We start from the raw sequence: 19,938 nt of genomic DNA, 5'->3' as shown, positions 1-19,938 counted from the left end.
TTTTTAAACAAAAAAAAAAAAAAAAAAAAAAAAAAAAAAAGAACAATCCAAAAAATTGGACTCTGTTCTTCGTAAAATCCTAGAATTCTTCTAGTTTTTGTACCCTTCTTCTTAGAAGGATCATGATCTTGATCTCTACAAATTATGTATAATTTCCCCTTTTTATTGCATCTTGTTCATTGTTTTTTAATTCAGTTGCTGCTGCAAGAGCCAGAAGTAGTCGGCGCCGGGGCCGGCGGTACTCCAGAAGTTCTCCGATGTGTCAACGCCGCCGTCCTCCGCCAGCCACTCGCAAGAACTCTGCTCCATCGCTTGAAAATCCAATTCCCCCTCGTTAAAGAATCCGACCGCCGAGCTCTGCATCGGCGGCGGCGGGGGTGGCGGGGGTGCCGTATCTTGCCCATACCCCACCGAAAAACAACCGAAATTATTGTAGCAATCCGTCAACTCCGACACGGAGGAGCCCTGTGTCCCGTCGGAGGAGCCTCCACCGGAGCTGGAATTCTCCGACGCGTAACTCGGAGTGACTTGTGAAGTACTAACGAAATCGCTCCCGTTCATCAGCGGCGGCGCCACTGATCCGTACGATCCGTTACCGTCGACGGCAGTTGTCCCGGCGGCGGCCTGAATCCGTTCGACGAGCCGCGGTATCCAGAGATATCGCATGGTGTCCTTGAATTGCTTGCTGTTAACGTCGCATTTCAGCTGTTTAGCATGCTTCTGAACTCGAGTCCTCCAGTAGTTCTTTATCTCGTTATCGGTTCGTCCGGGTAAATGTTGGGCAATTTTTGACCATCTGAAAATTAAAATTTCTTGTTCTTAAATTCATAAACTAATTTTTTTTATAGAAATTAATGAAAAAATCATACATTAAATATACATTTTACAATTAAGCAATAAAATCGCATACCGATTTCCCCAACGGGAATGAAGATCGAGAATCAAGAGCTGTTCTTCAAGCGTAATGTTTCCACGGCGGACGTCCGGGCGGAGGTAGTTCAGCCACCGCAACCGGCAGCTTTTTCCGGTACGTTTCAGACCTGTAAATCAATCGATCAATTAAAGATTCAAATGTACGATTAACAAAATCAGATTCAGAGAGAAACAGAGGAATCGGAATCCGTTAGGGTTCCGGCGAGGAATCAGTTACCAGCGCAGCGAGCGAGTAAATTCCAGCGGCCGTCGCCGTGATTAGCGATGTAATTGATGAGAGCTATGTCTTCCTCGACCGTCCACGGTCCACGTCTCAGGTCTCCATCATCGTCGCCGCCGTGGAAGTTACCGGAATCGATCATTCGGTCTTTATTTCCGTCCATTTCCCGGCGATCAGTAGCGGATGGATTCGATTTCCGGCGAAGGTTTTTAGAGAGAGAGAGAGGGGACTACGGGGAGGACAGAGAAGAAAGGGGGTGGTTTTATAGATACAGAAAGTTGAGGGCCTTAAAATGAGAGAAAAAGAAAAATTAAAGGAGTAAGCCGCAATAACGGAGTTTAATTAATTAATCACTTAATTACCACTTAATCTCCATTATTAATGAAGTTAATGCGACTCTCCTCTCCCTCCCGAGTTCTACCTCTTGACTATTTAGAGCCCCCTTTGAAACTTGAGCTTATTTATTTTAGTGGCCGTATATATTAATTCCTTTTATTTTATTTTCTAGTAAATTTTAATTCTTTTCCTATTTTATTTATTATATTCAACATTTTACACTAAAAAAAACTAAATTTTGAAACAACTTGTTAATATTTTATTATTAATTAACTTTAATTTAATTCGTTCATTTTCCTCTACTTGTAAATATATATGGCTTAGTAAATTTATTTTATTCTTAAAGTTTAATTTCTTCCCAATGAAATTAAATTCGAATTAAATTAAAATTCAACTATTGGAAAAAATAAACCCAAAAACTAATCAAAATATTAATAAATTTTTAAAATTTTAATTTTGTATATGTAAATTCTTAAAAATTTGATTAATCCACCACACTTAAATGGTGTGAAAGTTATCTTATTTATAATCAAATAAATTACAAAGATATGGAAATAGTAATAAATGGAAATAACAATAAATGGAAAGATACCTATAGTAATAAGACAAATGTTAAATATTTGTCTTATAATAAAACATCAAATATAATATATATGGTAAACTATAATTTATTACTAAATATCCTTAACACCCCACTGCAAGCTAAGCGTCGGATTTAAACGAACGTGAAGCTTGAATCTGAACAATTCAAAGAGGTTGAGAAACACTTTTCGTGAAAATGTTAACAACCTGGTTCAGAGGAGGCGTAGAGAAACACTTTCTTGGCCATCGAAAATTGCAGAGGGATCGCGCTCAGCGGCGATGCTGCCTTGGCTTCGGCGAGAATATGTCTAACCCATGAAGAGGGATTGTCGCTTAGCGACGATGCTGCCTTGGCTCTGGTGAGAATATGTCAAACCCCAAGAAGTAGAAGGGGAAACCTAGAGCAAGGGACAAAGACAATGTTGAAGCCGGAAGAGTCGTCACATTGGGCGAAGGAGCCAATTTTGGCGAGAAGGGCAGTCGGAAGAGTCGCCACATTGGGCGAAGGAGCCAATTTTGGCAGGAAGGGCGGCGGCAACTTGGTTGGCGAATAGGCCAGTGCGGCACCCAAATTCCGAAGGTAAATCTCTGCAAAAGGTTGATGGGCTTGTCGAGATTCCGTATATTTCTGAAGAGAACACTGATGAGGATCGTGAGATTAGAGTTTCTGTGAAGGATGAAGGGTTGATTGGGAAGAAAATAAGAGAGACTATTTGGCCAAGGGGAAAACCGATTGGGTTGGAAAAGATGAGGTTGTATGTACAGAGTATGACGAAAGGTGATTTAGAGGTCAATAGGGTGGAGCCGAAGAGTAATCAATCGGCTCTGCATGTGGCAGCCATGACAATTGCCCCTGCGGCGTCAAAGCCAACAGTGGTGGTGGAGAAGAACAGTAGAAGATTTCAAAAGCCATTGAAAAGAAAGAATCCGGGTTGCTAAACCAAAATGGCTCTGATACCATGTGAATGTTTGCTGAAAATAAACCCAAAAACTAATCAAAATATTAATAAATTTTTAAAATTTTAATTTTGTATATGTAAATTCTTAAAAATTTTGATATTTAAAAGATTAATTGATTTAACGTATATAAATTTTTAAGTTTTTAATGAGATCCAATGCTTATAATTTTATTTTTATTTTTATTAAATTCGAAAATTATAACAAAATTGGAAAATAAATGAAAATATATGGAAATGGGTAGCATAAAAGAAGGGATAGGGGTAGAATAGGGAGAAAAAAGAGAAGGCAATGAGCCGTAAAAATGCTGGAAGCTGGCGACCACGCTAGCCTATTACTTATGGAGCCAAGAGTTGGTTTCTTTTTCTCCGCTCATGGCAACCACGCTAGCCTATTATGTAACATTTCGTTGATCCCAAATTTTGAGTATGAGACGTTACACGTGGTATCAAAGTGTTAGACGAACACACTCTTCACAATAGTATGATATTGTCCACTTTGAACATAAACTCTCATGGTTTGATTTGGACTTCTCCAAAAGGCTTCATTCCAATAGAGTTAGTATTCCTCACTTTTAAACCCATGATCATTCCCTAAATTAGCGGATGTGGGACTTCTATCATCCAACACAAAGTAGTCTTCTTTTAATAAGTCATGATTCATAGACGAATCGAGATGGAAGTTAGAGAGCATTTGGTGCTCGAGTAAAATTTTATTTTATTATCGAGGACATCAGTTTTGTTACATTTTTTAATTAAAATTATCGCTTATTTGTACTATTCATATCGTACACCCAAAAAGATAATAAATAAATAAATAACCAACCCCACGAAAGGTACCGACAAAAGTGACATTACAAGAACCAAAATATCCTTCACAAGAATCTCACGAGAACGATAGTCAAAACCGAATAATTAATAGTCGTTAGTAGAAAATAAATAAGCTAGAAACTGCCACATTTCATTTCGAGAATTTTTCATATATATATATATTTTATTTATTTATTAATCCATTAAATACTTTCATTAATTTTCAATAAACATCCATTAATCACATAAAAATAATATATTTATAAAAAAAAACCTTTTATATGAATAAATGTGATTAGATGTCCACGATGGATTATATAATATTAAGATTATATATATTTTTTATTTTTTATAAATGTGGGGTAGCCAGTAGAAAGCCTAATATTCTATGGGCATGACGGTCACGTGCTAAAATCTTTGTCGTCCACTGCCTATTAAAAATATATAATTTTTATTAATTTAGTTATTTATTTTTATTATAAAAAAATTAAAATGATTTATTTATTTATCAAATCCCAATTGGAATATGCTTAAAATATTAAGAATTATCATTTTATAATCGAGGAATATATTCTGAAATAAAGACCATATAATATGTACAAAACCATTATTAAATTCATATTATTATCTATTTTTAGATATTTGTAACTAATTAAATAATTAAAATACGATGCGTGTAAGAAGAAAAAGGTTGGCAGGGAAAATCTAGAAGGATGGTCGACTTTTTATCATTCTCCTACTCCCTCAAAGGGAACTATAATAAAATTCAAAATTAATCATTATAATAATAAATGTTTTATCATTTATTTTTAATTTATTTTTTAAATAATTTTCATTATAACTGAAAATTTATAACATTTTTAAGATAAAATAAGAACGTGACGTTTACATTATACTTTGAAAACAACACCAGCTTGTAACAGTTAATTTTAGGTTTTTCGATCGATATCAAAACTAAAACTTGGGTTAAAAAACAATATATAAAAAATAGCATATTCTTAAATGTAAATCGAAAGAGTGAGACAATCCTCGGCGGAGGATTTCGGCTTGGACTTGTTTTTTAGGGACCCGTCTTTTTAAAGACAGTTTCTTTCAGTTGGGCTGCTACAATCACCCTAATGCAGGCTGGGTCTCTTTTTTCGTACATATCTATATCGGGTTCGGGAGCCTCCTCAATCAACAGGTACTTCTATTTCTTCCTGTGGGGACAAGTCGAGATCCATATCCTATCGAAGGAAAGAGGGTTGAGCTTGATGCGCCTGTACTTCAAACCATCTAGACCTCGGTTAAATTCGGGAGAACTTGATGCGCCTATACCTCAAACCATCTTGACCTCGGTTAAATCTCGGAGGTCGCTTGCATCCGCACACTCAACCAAAGCTTGTGTTAAAAGATAAGATCAAAACGAGGAAGAAATAGGAAGGATAGTGATTGGAATTTTGAAAATTCAAAGTTAAAAAGCCGAATTTTAAGGATAAATGGCTTTGACTTATTCAAAGGACGGTGCGTTTTGGAAGGGATTAAAAAAAATAATAATAAAGAAAAAAAAGAATATATATTTTATTTTTATTTTCTCTTCAAACTCTTCTGAAGCGTCTTTGACCCAAACACGTCATTGTTTTGTTAACTTAAAATTAATTATTATTATTATTATTATTATTATTATTTTGTTATTCTCCCATTTTTGACCTTCAGCGCATGCGCTCCTAAATTAATTTTTTTTATTCTCTCTTTTTTGCCTTACTTGACCATTTTACCCTCGTAAACCCTAAACGAATTAATTAAAATAAAGTAAATTAATTATGGGATGAAGTATACGTAACTATGTAGGTTGGAAACTCTCATATATTTGAATCAATCAATATTATTATTTTATATTATGTTTTCTCCCTCTGGAGTTCTTTATTCTCGGTAGCCTACGTGTCAATTGCACTTACAACCCCGCTGTTAAAAAGCTCCATCATTTTTTGCTCTTCATGGAACTACTCAAAATGGAAGGGTCGGCTCATGAGGGCTCGGGAGCTATTACTTTATACTTAAATTTCTGAGATGGATGCTGATGTGGCAATAAGACGCGTCCCAATCACGTCCAATGTTTTCCGAATATCCCAATTTCTTATAATATAGATAAGAAAAAAAATAAGTTTATGGAATTTAGGGTTAGAAATGACTATTTTGTGTAAACTACGAAGACAGTTTGAATGTTAATTTTTGGTCGTAAATCCATCTCGAGCATTTTTAAGGTAAATGGTAAGGTGTTTCTCATCTGATTGTAAACCATTTACCGAACGTCTGTTTTTATTTTTATTTTTATAAGGATCGACAATATTCGATAGGTTTATAATCAAGTATGCATGTCGTAATATGAGTAGGAATTCAATATTTAGGTGCCGATTTCGTGTAATCCAAATTAGCTTAGTGACGATGACCGTGGGGATGACGACAAAAAAAAAAAATAAATAATTGATGCCCATGTGTCTCTTTCTCACTCTAAAGAGGAGAGAGAAAATAAGAGATAAAAAGGAATTTTGGAAGAGAAAAGTAAGTCATTTCCTGAAAGGACAAGCACATATTGACACGAAGTCCAGATTCAGTGGCACCTCATCCTTAAACCCACCATTCTTTTTGTCCCTTTTTTTATTTTAAAAAAACTATATATATATATATATATATTTATAAAGATAATGAACTAAAGGACGTTCTATGCAAAGTTGATGAATTAAAGTATAATGTTTGAAATTTTAACTACAAACTTAGTAAATTTCAAGTAATTGTAAAATATATATATATATATATATATATATATATATATATATCGACCACTTGTCACAGTCGCACTTTGATGACAGTAGACTTACGATTGTGCGGCACTCACTTTTCAACAACAAGTGAGTTAAGCCTATTCATTCTTGCGTCGCCTATGGCCAAGCGGCGTATGCTCGAGCCTCTAGACTCGGTTCAAGAAGAAAGTTTTAAAAAACGGGTAGAGAGATTTCGAAAGGGAGTTTTGAAAGCAAGATTTGAGAAATTGAAATTTGTGTTATATGGGAATGTAAGCAAAAGGCAATAACAACGACTTACCGCATATAACTATCGGGTAGGGTGGAAATATTTTATCTTTTTTGGTTTTCCTCTTTTGAGCTTTGGTTCCAAAATTTTTAAAACGTATCTGTTAGAGAGAGATTTCCACACTCTTATAAATAATGTTTCGTGTTTCTCCCCAACTGATTAGGATCTCACAATCCACTTCCATGTAGGGTATGATACGAGACGACGACGTGCCAGTAAGGATGTTGAGCTTCAAATGGAATAGATTGGTTGGGAATGAAAACATAACATTACTTATAAGGGTGTGAAAACCTCTCTCTAGCCCGAATGTTTTAAAAGCCTTGAGGGGAAGTACGAAAGTAAAAGACTAGTAGTCGGGTTTCACTGTTACATTTTCAATTTTTTAAAATTATTTTTAATTAAGTTATGTAAATTATAATATTTTTTTAATAACGTCGTCTTCGGACCCACTATAATAATAATAATAATTAAAACGTAGGTTGCTTAGGGGATGTTACGTTTAGGTAATGGATCGTATCACAACCCACTAACTATCATTATCAATTGGGTTTGAAAAATAAGTGTAATATTTGTAAATTATTCCATTTTTATGACCAATTTGGTTGATTAAATGATCATTTTAGGGCCTTAAACTCACCTATTTCAAACCCTATGGCTGCCTATTTCCTACTTAAATGCATCCAATTTCAACCAAAGTATTCTATAATTAATTTTGTCACACCCCACTAACTTCATTCTTAATTATTGTATAATTAATTATATGTTTTTTTTTAGTTCCCAAAAAAAATTCTATTTAAAAAATTAAATAAAAATACGTTCAAATAATTATTTTATGTTTCTTTTATCGTCACAGTAAAAAACAGACAAGTAAATTAACGGAGACAACGTCTAAATAAAAGTGATTTTGAGAATGTAATTTTTATTTTAGAAAGATGGTAAAAAAATTAAATTATTAATTATAAAATATAGCCATGGTATTATAGAGTTTTATTATTTAATATTTTGTGTGCATTAATTAAAATTTTTTATTTTATTTTTATTAAAATTAGTCACAAATTTAAAAAATTAAAACTTTATGGTAAAAATTCATATTAGATATTTATATCACGTTAATCTGAACCAAATACAAGGCCTAATGTAAATGCACAAAACATCATTGGTCGCCATATTTTACTAATACGTTACTAATCATTACGCCAAAATTTAAAATTCCAACTTTACCCTTTTTTGTCCTATTGGGAAACCGCGTTTGTCTTTTGCTAAGTGGGGGCCTGAAACATAATTTCGCAATTTTTTTATAATTTATATTTATTGATCAAAAATAACTTTTTTCTACAATATTATGCTTATTAATAAATAGAATTAAACAATATAGTAAAAATAAAATAAAATAAATCTATTTTGTTGTTTAAATTATATTTAAGTTTTTTTTAGCCGAATATATCTAAAATTCACGTATGATTCCACATTAGTTAGAGAAACCAAACATTTCTTATAATAGTGTGAAATTATCTCTCTATTGGATGCATTTTTTAAATTGTGAGACTGATAACAATATGTAACGGATAATATCTACTGTTGCTGTACATAATATCTGTATTTTTATTAAATTAAAAGTTTATTTGACATTAATTTAAAAGCGAAAGCTATTTAAATTTTTTTTCTATTTAAAATATATAAAATGGTTTATTAAATATATGCACGTGATTGTATAAAGGGGAAATAATAATATAGACCTCATCATTTTCCTCCTTAATTATGGGAGGCGTTACACCTTCTAGTTTCTAATCCTTCCCTTTAATTAATTGCTAATTTAATCTCTCTCTTAAATAAGTCTTCCAACCCATCATTAATTTCAAATTAATTCTTAGTTTTCGCTCGTATTATATACTTTATAATTCTCATTATAAATTAAATTTTAATTTCAAATTAAACGCGACATTTTAAAAAAAAAATTTAAACGTGACGAAAGAAAAATAAAAACGTATTGAGATATAATATTTGGATAATATATTATTTATAGAATATATTTTAGATATTATATCTTAATATTTTTTAAAATCAACCATATAAATAAGGTGATTTTTTATTTGTAAAAATATGTTATTATAAAAATATTAAAAATTAAGAGTACAATTTAATTGAGTGGATAATTTGGATTTAAAGCTTAATTTTCTATGAAATAAATAAATAAATAAAAGTTACAAATAAATTTTTTAATATAAAGTTTGGGCCTACAACAAAATATCTATAAACATAAAAGACCAAATTATCAATATTATTAATTTAATTTCGATTCCTTTTGTCCATTATTTAACCGCGTTTGTAGCATTAACTAGGGAATTCATTAATTAAAAAAAAATAATAATAAATTAGGTTTTTGTTTTAATTACAATATAAATCAAAAGTGTATGAGAATATATTTTTAATTTTTTTTAATTTGATAACAATTTCCGTTCGTTGTATTTGAAGCAAGAACATTTTTTTCTCTATTATTTTAATTTAAGATGTTATTTTTCAACAAAATAAAAATAGAAAAGACCTTTTCATTAACCAATAATTTTTTAGTGCTAAATGCATGAATGACCCAATTGATATATTATTTATTTAATTTTTTCCGTTTTATTTATTTTCGACGACCTAATCGTATGAACTTGGGTTCAGAAGCCACGTGAAAAAATTTCTAACAAATAGTGAGGACTAACCATTTTACGTTTAGGAGTCTTGTAAAAAACCCATGTTGATTTACGGAAATAATCTTCGCTCGTAGAAACGACTAAAGGTAAATAGACAACGTGATCATGCCGTAAATAATGTATTAATTTTTTAAAATAATATTCGATCAGATAATACAATTACGTTACACGTGCAAATAATGCATTAATTGTTTTTTCTTTTATGTGGGAAATATTTTCAATAAAGTTACCACTAAATTATAACTTAAATATATTTTTTTAATAAATATTTGATTTATTTAGAAAAAAGGGAGAAAAAGAGTGAGTAGGATCAGATGTCCAAATTAATTAATTATTATTATTAAACTTTCATCATTGGAATTTCTTTTAATTCCCTTTTTGTTATTATTGATTCCTTTCACATTCCACACGTTTTTTCCTCAATAAATAATTAATCATGCACTTGTAAATTTTCTCTCACTCTTAATTTCTTTATTGCCAAAAATATTTAATTCCTTTAATTTCTATTATTTAAGCTTAATTAAATCAATTTAAATAGTATTGAAACTAATATTAAAATTATTTTAAGAGAAAATATTTTATCGGTAAATATTTTAGTAAAAATATACATTTAAAAATGATTTCGAAATTTTTAATTGATTTTCTAATTAAACAGGCTGAAATACTTTGTTTCGTACGAGTTACGAGCTTAGGTTCTTCAAATTATTCATAAAATAAAGTGTTTTTAAAGCTGTCAAAAAAATAGTTAGATAAGAACGAACATTTTTTAATTGAAAATACTGAAGTTAAGCTTCTCAGCCTTACAATTCTCGTGGTGCCTCGAGTTTCTTAGTTGGCTAAACCTTAGTGGTGAAATATGAACGTGATATAATAATAATTTAAAACCAAAATTATTTAATAATAATAATAAAGTTTCACGTTTTTTAATTATTATTTTTCACTTAATGCTAATTCAATGTCTGCCCGCTGCCCGTCCGTCCAAATTTGGTCAGTTCATGTTTCAAATTGTCCCCTTTGTGTCCCCCTTTTTGGGGCTTCTCCATGAATTTTTACCATATTTTATGTTTTAAATGCTCTTATGCCTCTAAATTTGTTTATCGATCATCTTTAAAACATGTTTTTTTTTGTCTTTTTTATGTCTCGATTTTTTAAATATATATTGTTGATTTAAATTAACGCGTTTTTATTTGAGCGTGGAATTATAATATCATATTATTATTGTAAAAAAAATCAGCTCTTAGTGAGATTTCGAGTATGAAGTTTTCGATTATACACCTTTATTTAGCCTTGTCAATAGAGAAACTCGGTTTAGTTCCCATATGATAATATCTCTACATAAGTGTTTACTTGACAAATACTGTCTTTAGCTCGGGTTTTGTAGACTACACCTAGTTTCAGTTGTTCGTAACTGTACGATAGGTCTTTTTAATCACGAGCTACTTCTATATCTAAAGAGTCTAATTTTATTTTTTTCCATTAACCCTTGAATTTTAAATTACACAAAATATCAAAATAGTTTTAAAAAATCAAATTAAATAAACTCAAAATGGATGAGTTCCATGGCTCACGTGATACACGTAGTATCCATTACTTTGTAGATAAAGAAAGGCCCAGGCCCAATTGAATGGGATTAGACAGAGGCCCATTTAGTAAAGAGCCCATGTAGATCCAAATACTTTATTGGCCCAAGTAATCATTGGGCTTTGATTGGCCCAACTATATTGCAAAACGTACTGGGCTTTAAAGCCCAATTTAAAGTCGGGTCAACTTTCAGCCCACTTCGATATGAAATGGGCTAACGAAACTTTTAAAAGTTCGACCGTATTCTTGCAAAGTATTAATAGTTTTCATCCAAAACAAACGATAAAATATTGAAATTCCTCGCTGGCATACCGTTAGGTGTTCAGCTCTTATGTGGAATCTCACAAATCCACTCCCCTTGGAGGCCCAACGTTCTCGTTGGTATAGCATCTAGTGTCTAACTCTAATATTATTTATAATAACCCAAATCCACGGCTAGCAGATATCGTCCGTTTTGGCTCGTTACGTATTGTTGTCAGGCTCATAATCATTTAAGAGTATTTTTTTTAATAGTAATTTAACCTATATTTTATATATTTAACAAATAATCGTTATTTTACATATTAAAATTTATTGAGCAAATTATTGCCAATTTATCATATAAAACCTTTTTTTTTTTCTTTTTTAATTCAACGAAATTCGAACTCATTCACTGTATATTTACTAATTTATATATTATTCAAAAGTAATTTCCTCCACCTTATCCAACCCAAAACCTTATCAGTTCTGTTTACAGAGTCGGGGCCTCAGAGGGAAGAAGGAGAATGGCTTCCATGGCTCAGCAATTCAATGGGCTGCGATGCGCGCCTCTATCTTCATCGCGTCTCTCGAAGCCGTTTTCATCGAGGCATCTGCAGAACAGGGCCCGTTCACTTCCCGTTCAAGCTGCTGTCATTACGAGCCCCATTCCCAGTCCACAGGTGAAGGAGCGTTTCAAGCTCAAGGAGATCTTTGAGGAGGCATATGAACGCTGCCGTAATGCCCCTGTAGAAGGCATCTCCTTCACTGTCGAGGACTTCCATTCCGCTATTGAGAAATACGACTTCAATTCTGAAGTCGGAACTAAGGTTATTTGCGTGTTCTTTTCGTTTTCTCTCTTGTAATTTTGTGTGGAAGGGATGTTCTGGAGTTGATTTTTCTTTTTTCTCTTTAATTTGATGTTGTGCGATTGCTTGTAGGAATTTGGAACTGTTTTGATAGTGTTGGATTATAGTTCGTTATGTGATTTTGTGTAATTTCTTGTTAATTACACTGGAAGTTGGATATTGTGAACTTGAATGGTTTGTTAATTCGATTGTGTTCTGGGAAATGGAAGTGAAAATGCTTATGCGAATTGGAAAGTATACTGATAGTGTCATCTTCGGGCATTTGAAGGAGATTGGATCATAATTTATGTAGTTTTCCTCTTCAGGTGAAAGGTACTGTGTTCTGTACGGATGCCAATGGAGCACTCGTTGACATTACTGCCAAGTCTTCTGCATACTTGCCATTGCAGGAGGCTTGCATTCACAGAATAAAACATGTTGAAGAAGCAGGAATATATCCTGGTTTGAGACAGGAGTTTGTCATTATTGGTGAGAACGAAGCTGATGATAGCTTGGTTTTGAGCTTAAGATCCATCCAATATGACCTGGCTTGGGAGAGGTGCAGACAGCTTCAAGCAGAGGATGTTGTTGTCAAGGGTAAGGTGGGTATTTCCATCCAATTTGTGGTTCTTTTGTTCATCTTTTTGTTTGAAGTATCGTTGGTCTAGACGTGTAATAAGAAACTATAAAGTACTATAACATTCCTGGTATCATTAATTTTAAATCACCACTAAACTCAAAAGTTTGAATTGTTGGCTTACTATGAACATAGGACTTCAACTTAGTTTTGATACTATGTTAAATCGCCACTAAACCCAATATTTTAGGCCGATAAATTGCAATAAATTTGATTTTTGTTTGATACCTAACAATTCATATGTAGCCATTCTTTTGTGTTCAATATTCAGGTGGTTGATGCAAACAAAGGTGGAGTTGTGGCAGTTGTGGAAGGCCTAAGAGGTTTCGTCCCTTTCTCACAAATATCAACGGTATTTTCTATTAGCTATTAATGACTTTCACATTTTGAAAGATTTCCTCGCTTTATGTATATGTAATAGATTATAGTTTCTGTTGGAGTAAAGCATTTAGTTTCTCACAGTTGTTAATTGATGAATGGTTTTATTATTTACAAAGATCATGCTGATTTTCACTCCCTTCCCTTAACAAAGTATTGGATACCAACGATATACTCTTCTATTTTCTTTATGTGAATGCCTTTCCCTTTTGATGTCAAGGACTATAGTAGTTTCCTTGATTTTAGTTATACACCGGCAATTAACATCATACCTCTTTTTTCATCATGTTCGTGCAATTATTCAGAAATCAACTGCTGAAGAGCTTCTCATGAAAGAGATTCCTCTGAAATTTGTGGAGGTTGATGAAGAACAATCAAGGCTTGTCCTTAGTAACCGTAAGGCCGTGGCTGACAGCCAGGCACAGCTTGGAATTGGATCAGTGGTCATTGGGACGGTTCAAAGCCTTAAACCTTATGGTGCATTCATCGACATTGGTGGAGTCAATGGTCTTCTTCATGTCAGTCAAATCAGTCATGACCGGATATCAGATATTGCAACAGTTCTTCAGCCTGGAGACACTCTCAAGGTAGTTTAATGGCCTTCAAGTGATTTATAAGGCTTCTCACACTCATGTTCCCAAGTCTTACAATGAGTTATTCTGGCATAGGTCATGATATTGAGCCATGATCGTGAGAGAGGCCGAGTTAGTCTTTCTACCAAGAAATTAGAGCCCACTCCAGGGGACATGATTCGCAATCCAAAGCTTGTCTTTGAGAAGGTATTCTCTTTGCTAGTTAGAGTTATCTTTTCTGTCACTTTGTATCAGTGCTGATTCTTTTTTTCGTAATACGTGCACGAGAACGTGGTTATGGTCTTTCTGCTACAGTGTTACCATAATGATAAATTTGTACTAGTTAAATTGCAAATTTTCATATGCCCAAGTTCTTGTGCTATGGTAGGGTAGAGGAAACTACTAACTAATGCTAATTTGCCTTCATCCCTGGTAGCATGTGCTTCTTTCTTGTTTTCAGCATTTTAAAACTATGATTATATCAGACTTCTCTTATAGATTTTTGGTGGTTATCCTTGAATGTTGAAAACAAAACCTAGCATCATATGGAGTAATGCTTGTAAAGCTCTATTTTTGTATATTTGGATATAAAAGGTAGTAACTATTTTGTAAATAGAGAGATATTAGAGTTCCTGGATCCTTGTGTTTTGTATAGCCTCTTGTAAGAGCGCACTTGATAGGAGTATTTGTAATAGTTTTTGGAGGGGGCCTGTATGAAACCTCCTGTGGCCTCAGTTGGGGTAAAACCTTATCTTCATTTTTTTTTCCAATTCCGAGTTCATTTCCTATCAAATAGTAGACTAAAAACGAAGGTAAAAAGATGAAAAATAGCTAGAGGTATATTGTAACTATAATTTTGTTTCTATTTACAGGCTGAGGAGATGGCACAAACTTTCAGGCAAAGAATAGCCTATGCAGAGGCAATGGCACGTGCCGACATGCTTAAGTTTCAGCCTGAGGTACTTCACAGCGATCTATCCTTGAGATTTCTAAACCGTACCAAGTTAATGATAAATGCAACTAAATTTTACATGCTGTAGTTCTAAACCATAATGTGGAAAGTTCATCAGTTCCTTTGCCAAGAAAAAAAAAAAAGAAAAAAAAGAAAAAAAAGAAAAGAAAAGAAGGTACATCCTTTCTACTTCATTGGGTATTTGAAAGGTGGGATGAAAGTCCAATTTTGTACTTGTGGACCACTAGCAGATATTGTCCTCTTTAGACTTTTCCTTTCGAGTTTCCTCTCGAGGGTTTTAAAACATGTCTGCTGGGGAGTTATAAAGAATGTTTTGTTCTTCTCTTGAATCGATGGGAGATCTCATAACAACTTGATAAACAATCTACATCAATACTCATTCTTTTTATGTGTCAAATAGAAAGACAATGATGTAGAACTATAGAATAGAAAGGAATGTCATCATTGATTAGGAAATGACAATGTGCTGTACTCTTTTGGATATTCTTATATTTTTTGGTTGATATCCTATGATTTATGAGGTTTTCTATAAGATATTGTTGGATACTCCTATAATTCAAAAGTGTATTAAGCATAACTGTTGGACTTAGTTAAAAGATATTAGAAGTGTTCATAACTCTACTTTTTCATTTCCAATGAAGTACTATTAAGTTCTTTTCTAGAGGTGCTTATGGAAATAGGACTTCATGTTGGGGGATTGTTGGGAGAGGAGTCCCATGTCGGCTAATTAAGGGGGTTGATCATGAGTTTATAAGTAAGTAATACATCTTCATTGGTATAAGACCTTTTGGGGAAACTAAAAATAAAGTCGCGAGAACTTATGCCCAAAGTGGACAATATCATATTATTGTGGAGGTCCGTGGTTCATAACACTTCATAGGAAATTAGTACTCTTTGAGGTCATTCAAAATGAAGTCCTCACTCATGCTATCAGAAGCCAGCATTGAATTTGGTTATTTGGATATCGAATCTTGTTCTCAATCTTCTGTGATCCTTCATTTCTCTTTAAAGCGGACTTTATATCGTTGAATTTGAACCTAAATGGTGACTTGTTTTCTTAACCATACAGAGTGGATTGACCTTGACTACTGATGGAATATTGGGACCAATGACCCCAGAGTTGCCCGTAGAGGGTTTAGATTTGAACGATGTTCCTCCAGCTGAAGAGTGAAGATTCAAAGCTTTCCCACTGCTGTGTTCTGTACACTGTTTCAAATTGTACACAGAGGTCAGCCCTTGTAATTTGGTACGCAACTTAGCTCTTCATGTCGTAGCTTACCGTTGAATGCTTAATGAAAGCCTTGCCTCTTCATTTTCATTCTCTACCTTTTTGTTTCATTGGTTTCGGCATGGAAAATGAAAATTTGTTTGATCGACACTGTTATATTCCATTCTAGTTGATGTTGGAAAGAATTCCTCTAAGCTTTTATGTATTGATGAATGTATTTTTTACTCAACTCGAACACTTCTTTTTCGATTTTTTTTATTGGCTAGCCACGAGAGTTAACTAAAAAGCTTCGAGAGATCTTCGGTAGTATCCTTTTTCCCTTAAAAAGCTTTTATTGAAGTGATTTTCACTTAAAGACTCGTGTGTTCGGTTATATGTTCTTAAACGTGATTTTAATCTCCATTATGGGAAGAAAGGAGTGACCTTAACAATCCGGGAAAAGACCTCTTACTATTTGCTTACGCAGTCTTAACATAGGCAACCTTGATATCACGAGGCATTAGTTATTTTGCTAAAAATGCGTTGAAAAATCTCCATATCTCGAACTTTTAAATTTGAAGGTGCAACAAACTTTACTCATATGTCACGGCGGTCACCTACTCAGGAGTTAATATCTTACGAGTCATGTTAACAACCAAATACATTTGAGTTCTATTTTTTAGATTGAATTTAGACGATGAATCACAAGACAAACGAGCTTGGACCATCCATTGCATTGGAGATTTGTTTTTGGATTGGGCCATTCACCACCAAACATCCTTTGTGTGATGGTAGACCATGTGAGGCCACCATCTTACCTCCTTGTGAACTTCACACTATAAGATAATGTTGTTTTTTTCCTCCTCAAATATGGGCTTACCATCCCTTTGTCCTTCGATATTTTAGGATATTTATCCATTTTTTTAATAGAATTAAATTATTAAACACACCTTACACACTATACTTTAATTTTTTTTAATTTAAAAAATAAGTTTTAACCGTTAGTTTTGGATAGAAACCGCTAATATTTTGTTTCAAAAACCCCATTTGACCTTTTACAAAGGTTTCAAAAATAGATTTTTATTTATTTTTTTAAAAAAATTTCAAAAACATATTACCCGTAGTACTGTGTTTAAAAAATACTCTTAGACTATAAAAAATAATATTAAAAAACACGTATGTATATTGATTGTTTTTTTAAAAAATAAAGATTAAATGTGTTAAAGAATATATTTTTTTTTATTAATTTAATATTTTAAATTTCCAAAATATACGCAGCCATCGACCAAATTTACAAACCAAATTATTATTCTATTTAGGGGTTCGGTCAGAGGCAGGAAGAAAGGAAGGTCAGAAACGCCCATTTCGATCCTCCACTGTATAGAGCCTCTGTAGGGGTTTCGATCGAGTTTCCAATCAACCATGGCTATGGCGAGCTTTGCTAGACGAAAGGCCTTCTTCTTCTCCAGGAATGCGTCCCATTCTTCTTCCTCCATGGATGTTCTTAAGTTGACCTTCTCTCGGGGTTTCGCTTCATCGGGATCTGATGAAAATGATGTCGTCGTCATCGGCGGCGGCCCTGGAGGCTATGTTGCCGCCATCAAGGCTGCTCAGCTTGGACTCAAGACCACCTGCATCGAGAAACGCGGGACTCTCGGCGGTACTTGTCTTAATGTTGGTTGCATCCCCTCCAAGGTGATTTCCTTGCTGCTGAATTTTCTTTGTTTGGTTCTTGATTCTTTTAGGCGATTTATTTTTCTATTTCATTATTTTGTTTTGTGTTGGTTATTGAATTTTCTGATTCGGTAGTTCTTGTTGAAAATTTGTCGTTTGATTTCGTATTAGTTTGGTTTTTTTATTGTCTATTCAGGTAGATTGCATTAAAATATGATTGTTAGTTTGCCTAGTATTTCAGTTTTTTCTTATCTATTGTTGGAATTCAGATTTTGAACTTCTTCAGTGCAGCATAATCGACTATTTTCCCTCTAGGAAATGTGTTGCAACTTTTTCCTAACCTTTGACGAAGAAGGGATTGAATTTCTATCGGGTTTTATGACATTGACTGATGGAGCAATGGAGTTTTGAATCTAAAATGATGGGTGTTGTTTTAAGCATGGCATATCTGTTCTAATAATGTTGATGATTTATTAAGGGCAACTCGTTATTGCTCACCACTGACAGCTCCCATTACTTCAACATTTAGATCATATCAGAGATAAGTCCAAGTCTCTAACTTATGGATTGTGGTTTGTTTTAATATTTTCAGGCTCTTCTTCATTCTTCCCACATGTATCATGAAGCTAAGCATGCATTTGCAAAACATGGCGTGAAGTTTTCTTCTCTTGAGGTTGATTTGCCTGCCATGATGTCCCAGAAAGATAAAGCAGTAGCTAATCTTACTCGAGGTATTGAAGGTTTGTTTAAGAAGAATAAAGTGAACTATGTCAAAGGCTATGGAAAGCTAATCTCCCCTTCTGAAGTTTCTGTCGACACCGTCGATGGGGGAAACACGGTTGTAAAAGGAAAGAGTATAATAATTGCCACTGGTTCTGATGTCAAGTCCTTACCTGGGATCACCATTGATGAGAAGAGAATTGTTTCATCTACAGGAGCTTTAGCTTTGTCTGAAATTCCCAAAAAGCTTGTGGTCATTGGCGCTGGCTACATTGGCCTTGAGATGGGTTCGGTATGGGGACGAATTGGCTCAGAGGTAACTGTTGTTGAGTTTGCTGCTGATATTGTTCCCTCGATGGATGCAGAAGTTCGCAAGCAATTTCAGCGCTCTCTAGAGAAGCAAGGAATGAAATTCAAGCTCAAAACTAAGGTGGTCGGAGTTGACACATCTGGAGATGGAGTAAAGCTGACCCTTGAGCCAGCAGCCGGTGGGGACAAGACCATTCTTGAGGCTGATGTTGTTCTTGTGTCTGCTGGTAGAACTCCATTCACTTCTGGACTTGGACTAGAGAAGTTAGGAGTGGAGACAGATAAGATCGGTCGGATTTTAGTAAATGATAGATTTGCTACAAATGTTCCTGGAATCTACGCTATTGGCGATGTAATTCCTGGGCCAATGTTAGCTCATAAGGCCGAAGAAGACGGTGTTGCTTGTGTGGAGTTTTTAGCTGGTAAGACAGGTCATGTGGACTATGACAAGGTTCCTGGGGTTGTATACACCCATCCTGAGGTCGCTTCTGTTGGAAAGACAGAGGAGCAGGTGAAAGCACTCGGGGTTTCTTATCGTGTCGGGAAGTTTCCATTCATGGCAAATAGTCGAGCCAAGGCAATCGATGATGCTGAAGGTATAGTCAAAATATTGGCTGAAAAGGAAACAGACAAGATATTAGGAGTACACATAATGGCTCCCAATGCTGGGGAGCTGATTCATGAGGCAGCCATAGCTCTACAATACGATGCTTCAAGTGAGGACATAGCCCGTGTTTGCCATGCACATCCCACAATGAGTGAGGCACTGAAGGAAGCTGCGATGGCAACCTACGACAAGCCGATTCATATATAAGCGGTTAAACCGGGCGTTCTTCCATTTTTTTTCTTAATTTATGTCATTTTTATCAAAAGGAGATTTGGAATGACTTTCATAAGTCATTCATTTTCCTTGTCACTCCCTTCATTGAAGGGTTCGATGTGTTTCAAATACAGATTTGGTGTCTTTTAGCTTCCATTTTTCTCTGGTTACAATAATGTTCTGCTTCGATACCCGAGTTTCGAATAACATGAGATCGGAATATGTTGAACAATTGAATCCTTAAGATCCAGTTGAGTTTACTTGTGTGAATGCAGGGTAATAAGTGCGGCAGCCGAACACGAATTAGAAACGAAGATCGATGATGTGAAAGCTTATACAAGGGTTTACTGACATTCTGTGATGTAGGTGGTTCTTGATTT

At 34.1% G+C, this 19,938-nt stretch overlaps 3 protein-coding genes across 3 annotated transcripts; 2 read left to right on the top strand and 1 right to left on the bottom strand.

The window, feature by feature from the left end:
- Positions 1-17: 17 nt before the first annotated feature.
- On the bottom strand, positions 18-1,581 carry LOC111447869 (transcription factor MYB78-like). Its single transcript, XM_023087237.1, has 3 exons — positions 1,151-1,581; positions 911-1,040; positions 18-796 (listed from the first exon to the last, which is right to left on the bottom strand). The coding sequence occupies exons 1-3, from the start codon at positions 1,314-1,316 to the stop codon at positions 187-189; spliced, it is 906 nt and encodes a 301-aa protein (XP_022943005.1). The 5' UTR covers positions 1,317-1,581; the 3' UTR covers positions 18-186.
- Positions 1,582-3,470: 1,889 nt separating this feature from the next.
- On the top strand, positions 3,471-19,795 carry LOC111442566 (dihydrolipoyl dehydrogenase 1, mitochondrial). Its single transcript, XM_023079977.1, has 3 exons — positions 3,471-3,481; positions 17,369-17,730; positions 18,302-19,795. The coding sequence occupies exons 2-3, from the start codon at positions 17,458-17,460 to the stop codon at positions 19,550-19,552; spliced, it is 1,524 nt and encodes a 507-aa protein (XP_022935745.1). The 5' UTR covers positions 3,471-3,481; positions 17,369-17,457; the 3' UTR covers positions 19,553-19,795.
- LOC111442576 (30S ribosomal protein S1, chloroplastic-like) lies at positions 11,875-16,285 on the top strand. Its single transcript, XM_023079989.1, has 7 exons — positions 11,875-12,250; positions 12,595-12,870; positions 13,177-13,257; positions 13,589-13,870; positions 13,952-14,062; positions 14,728-14,814; positions 15,898-16,285. The coding sequence occupies exons 1-7, from the start codon at positions 11,948-11,950 to the stop codon at positions 15,997-15,999; spliced, it is 1,242 nt and encodes a 413-aa protein (XP_022935757.1). The 5' UTR covers positions 11,875-11,947; the 3' UTR covers positions 16,000-16,285.
- Positions 19,796-19,938: the final 143 nt, after the last annotated feature.

The sequence above is a fragment of the Cucurbita moschata genome, unplaced genomic scaffold, assembly GCF_002738365.1.
Source record: "Cucurbita moschata cultivar Rifu unplaced genomic scaffold, Cmos_1.0 Cmo_Scf00001, whole genome shotgun sequence".
Taxonomy (NCBI): domain Eukaryota; kingdom Viridiplantae; phylum Streptophyta; class Magnoliopsida; order Cucurbitales; family Cucurbitaceae; genus Cucurbita; species Cucurbita moschata.
This window is presented reverse-complemented; position numbering and strand designations above follow the sequence as displayed.

Bases quoted from the DNA above. Each gene is read 5' to 3' on its own strand.
- LOC111447869 (XM_023087237.1), bottom strand. From the start codon at position 1,316: ATGGACGGAAATAAAGACCGAATGATCGATTCCGGTAACTTCCACGGC. The intron at 1,041-1,150 runs GTAACTGATTCC...ATTGATTTACAG, and splicing joins TTTACTCGCTCGCTGCGCTG to GTCTGAAACGTACCGGAAAA. The intron at 797-910 runs GTATGCGATTTT...TTTAATTTTCAG, and splicing joins CATTCCCGTTGGGGAAATCG to ATGGTCAAAAATTGCCCAAC.
- LOC111442576 (XM_023079989.1), top strand. From the start codon at position 11,948: ATGGCTTCCATGGCTCAGCAATTCAATGGGCTGCGATGCGCGCCTCTA. The intron at 12,871-13,176 runs GTGGGTATTTCC...TTCAATATTCAG, and splicing joins ATGTTGTTGTCAAGGGTAAG to GTGGTTGATGCAAACAAAGG. The intron at 13,871-13,951 runs GTAGTTTAATGG...ATTCTGGCATAG, and splicing joins AGCCTGGAGACACTCTCAAG to GTCATGATATTGAGCCATGA.
- LOC111442566 (XM_023079977.1), top strand. From the start codon at position 17,458: ATGGCTATGGCGAGCTTTGCTAGACGAAAGGCCTTCTTCTTCTCCAGG. The intron at 17,731-18,301 runs GTGATTTCCTTG...TAATATTTTCAG, and splicing joins TTGGTTGCATCCCCTCCAAG to GCTCTTCTTCATTCTTCCCA.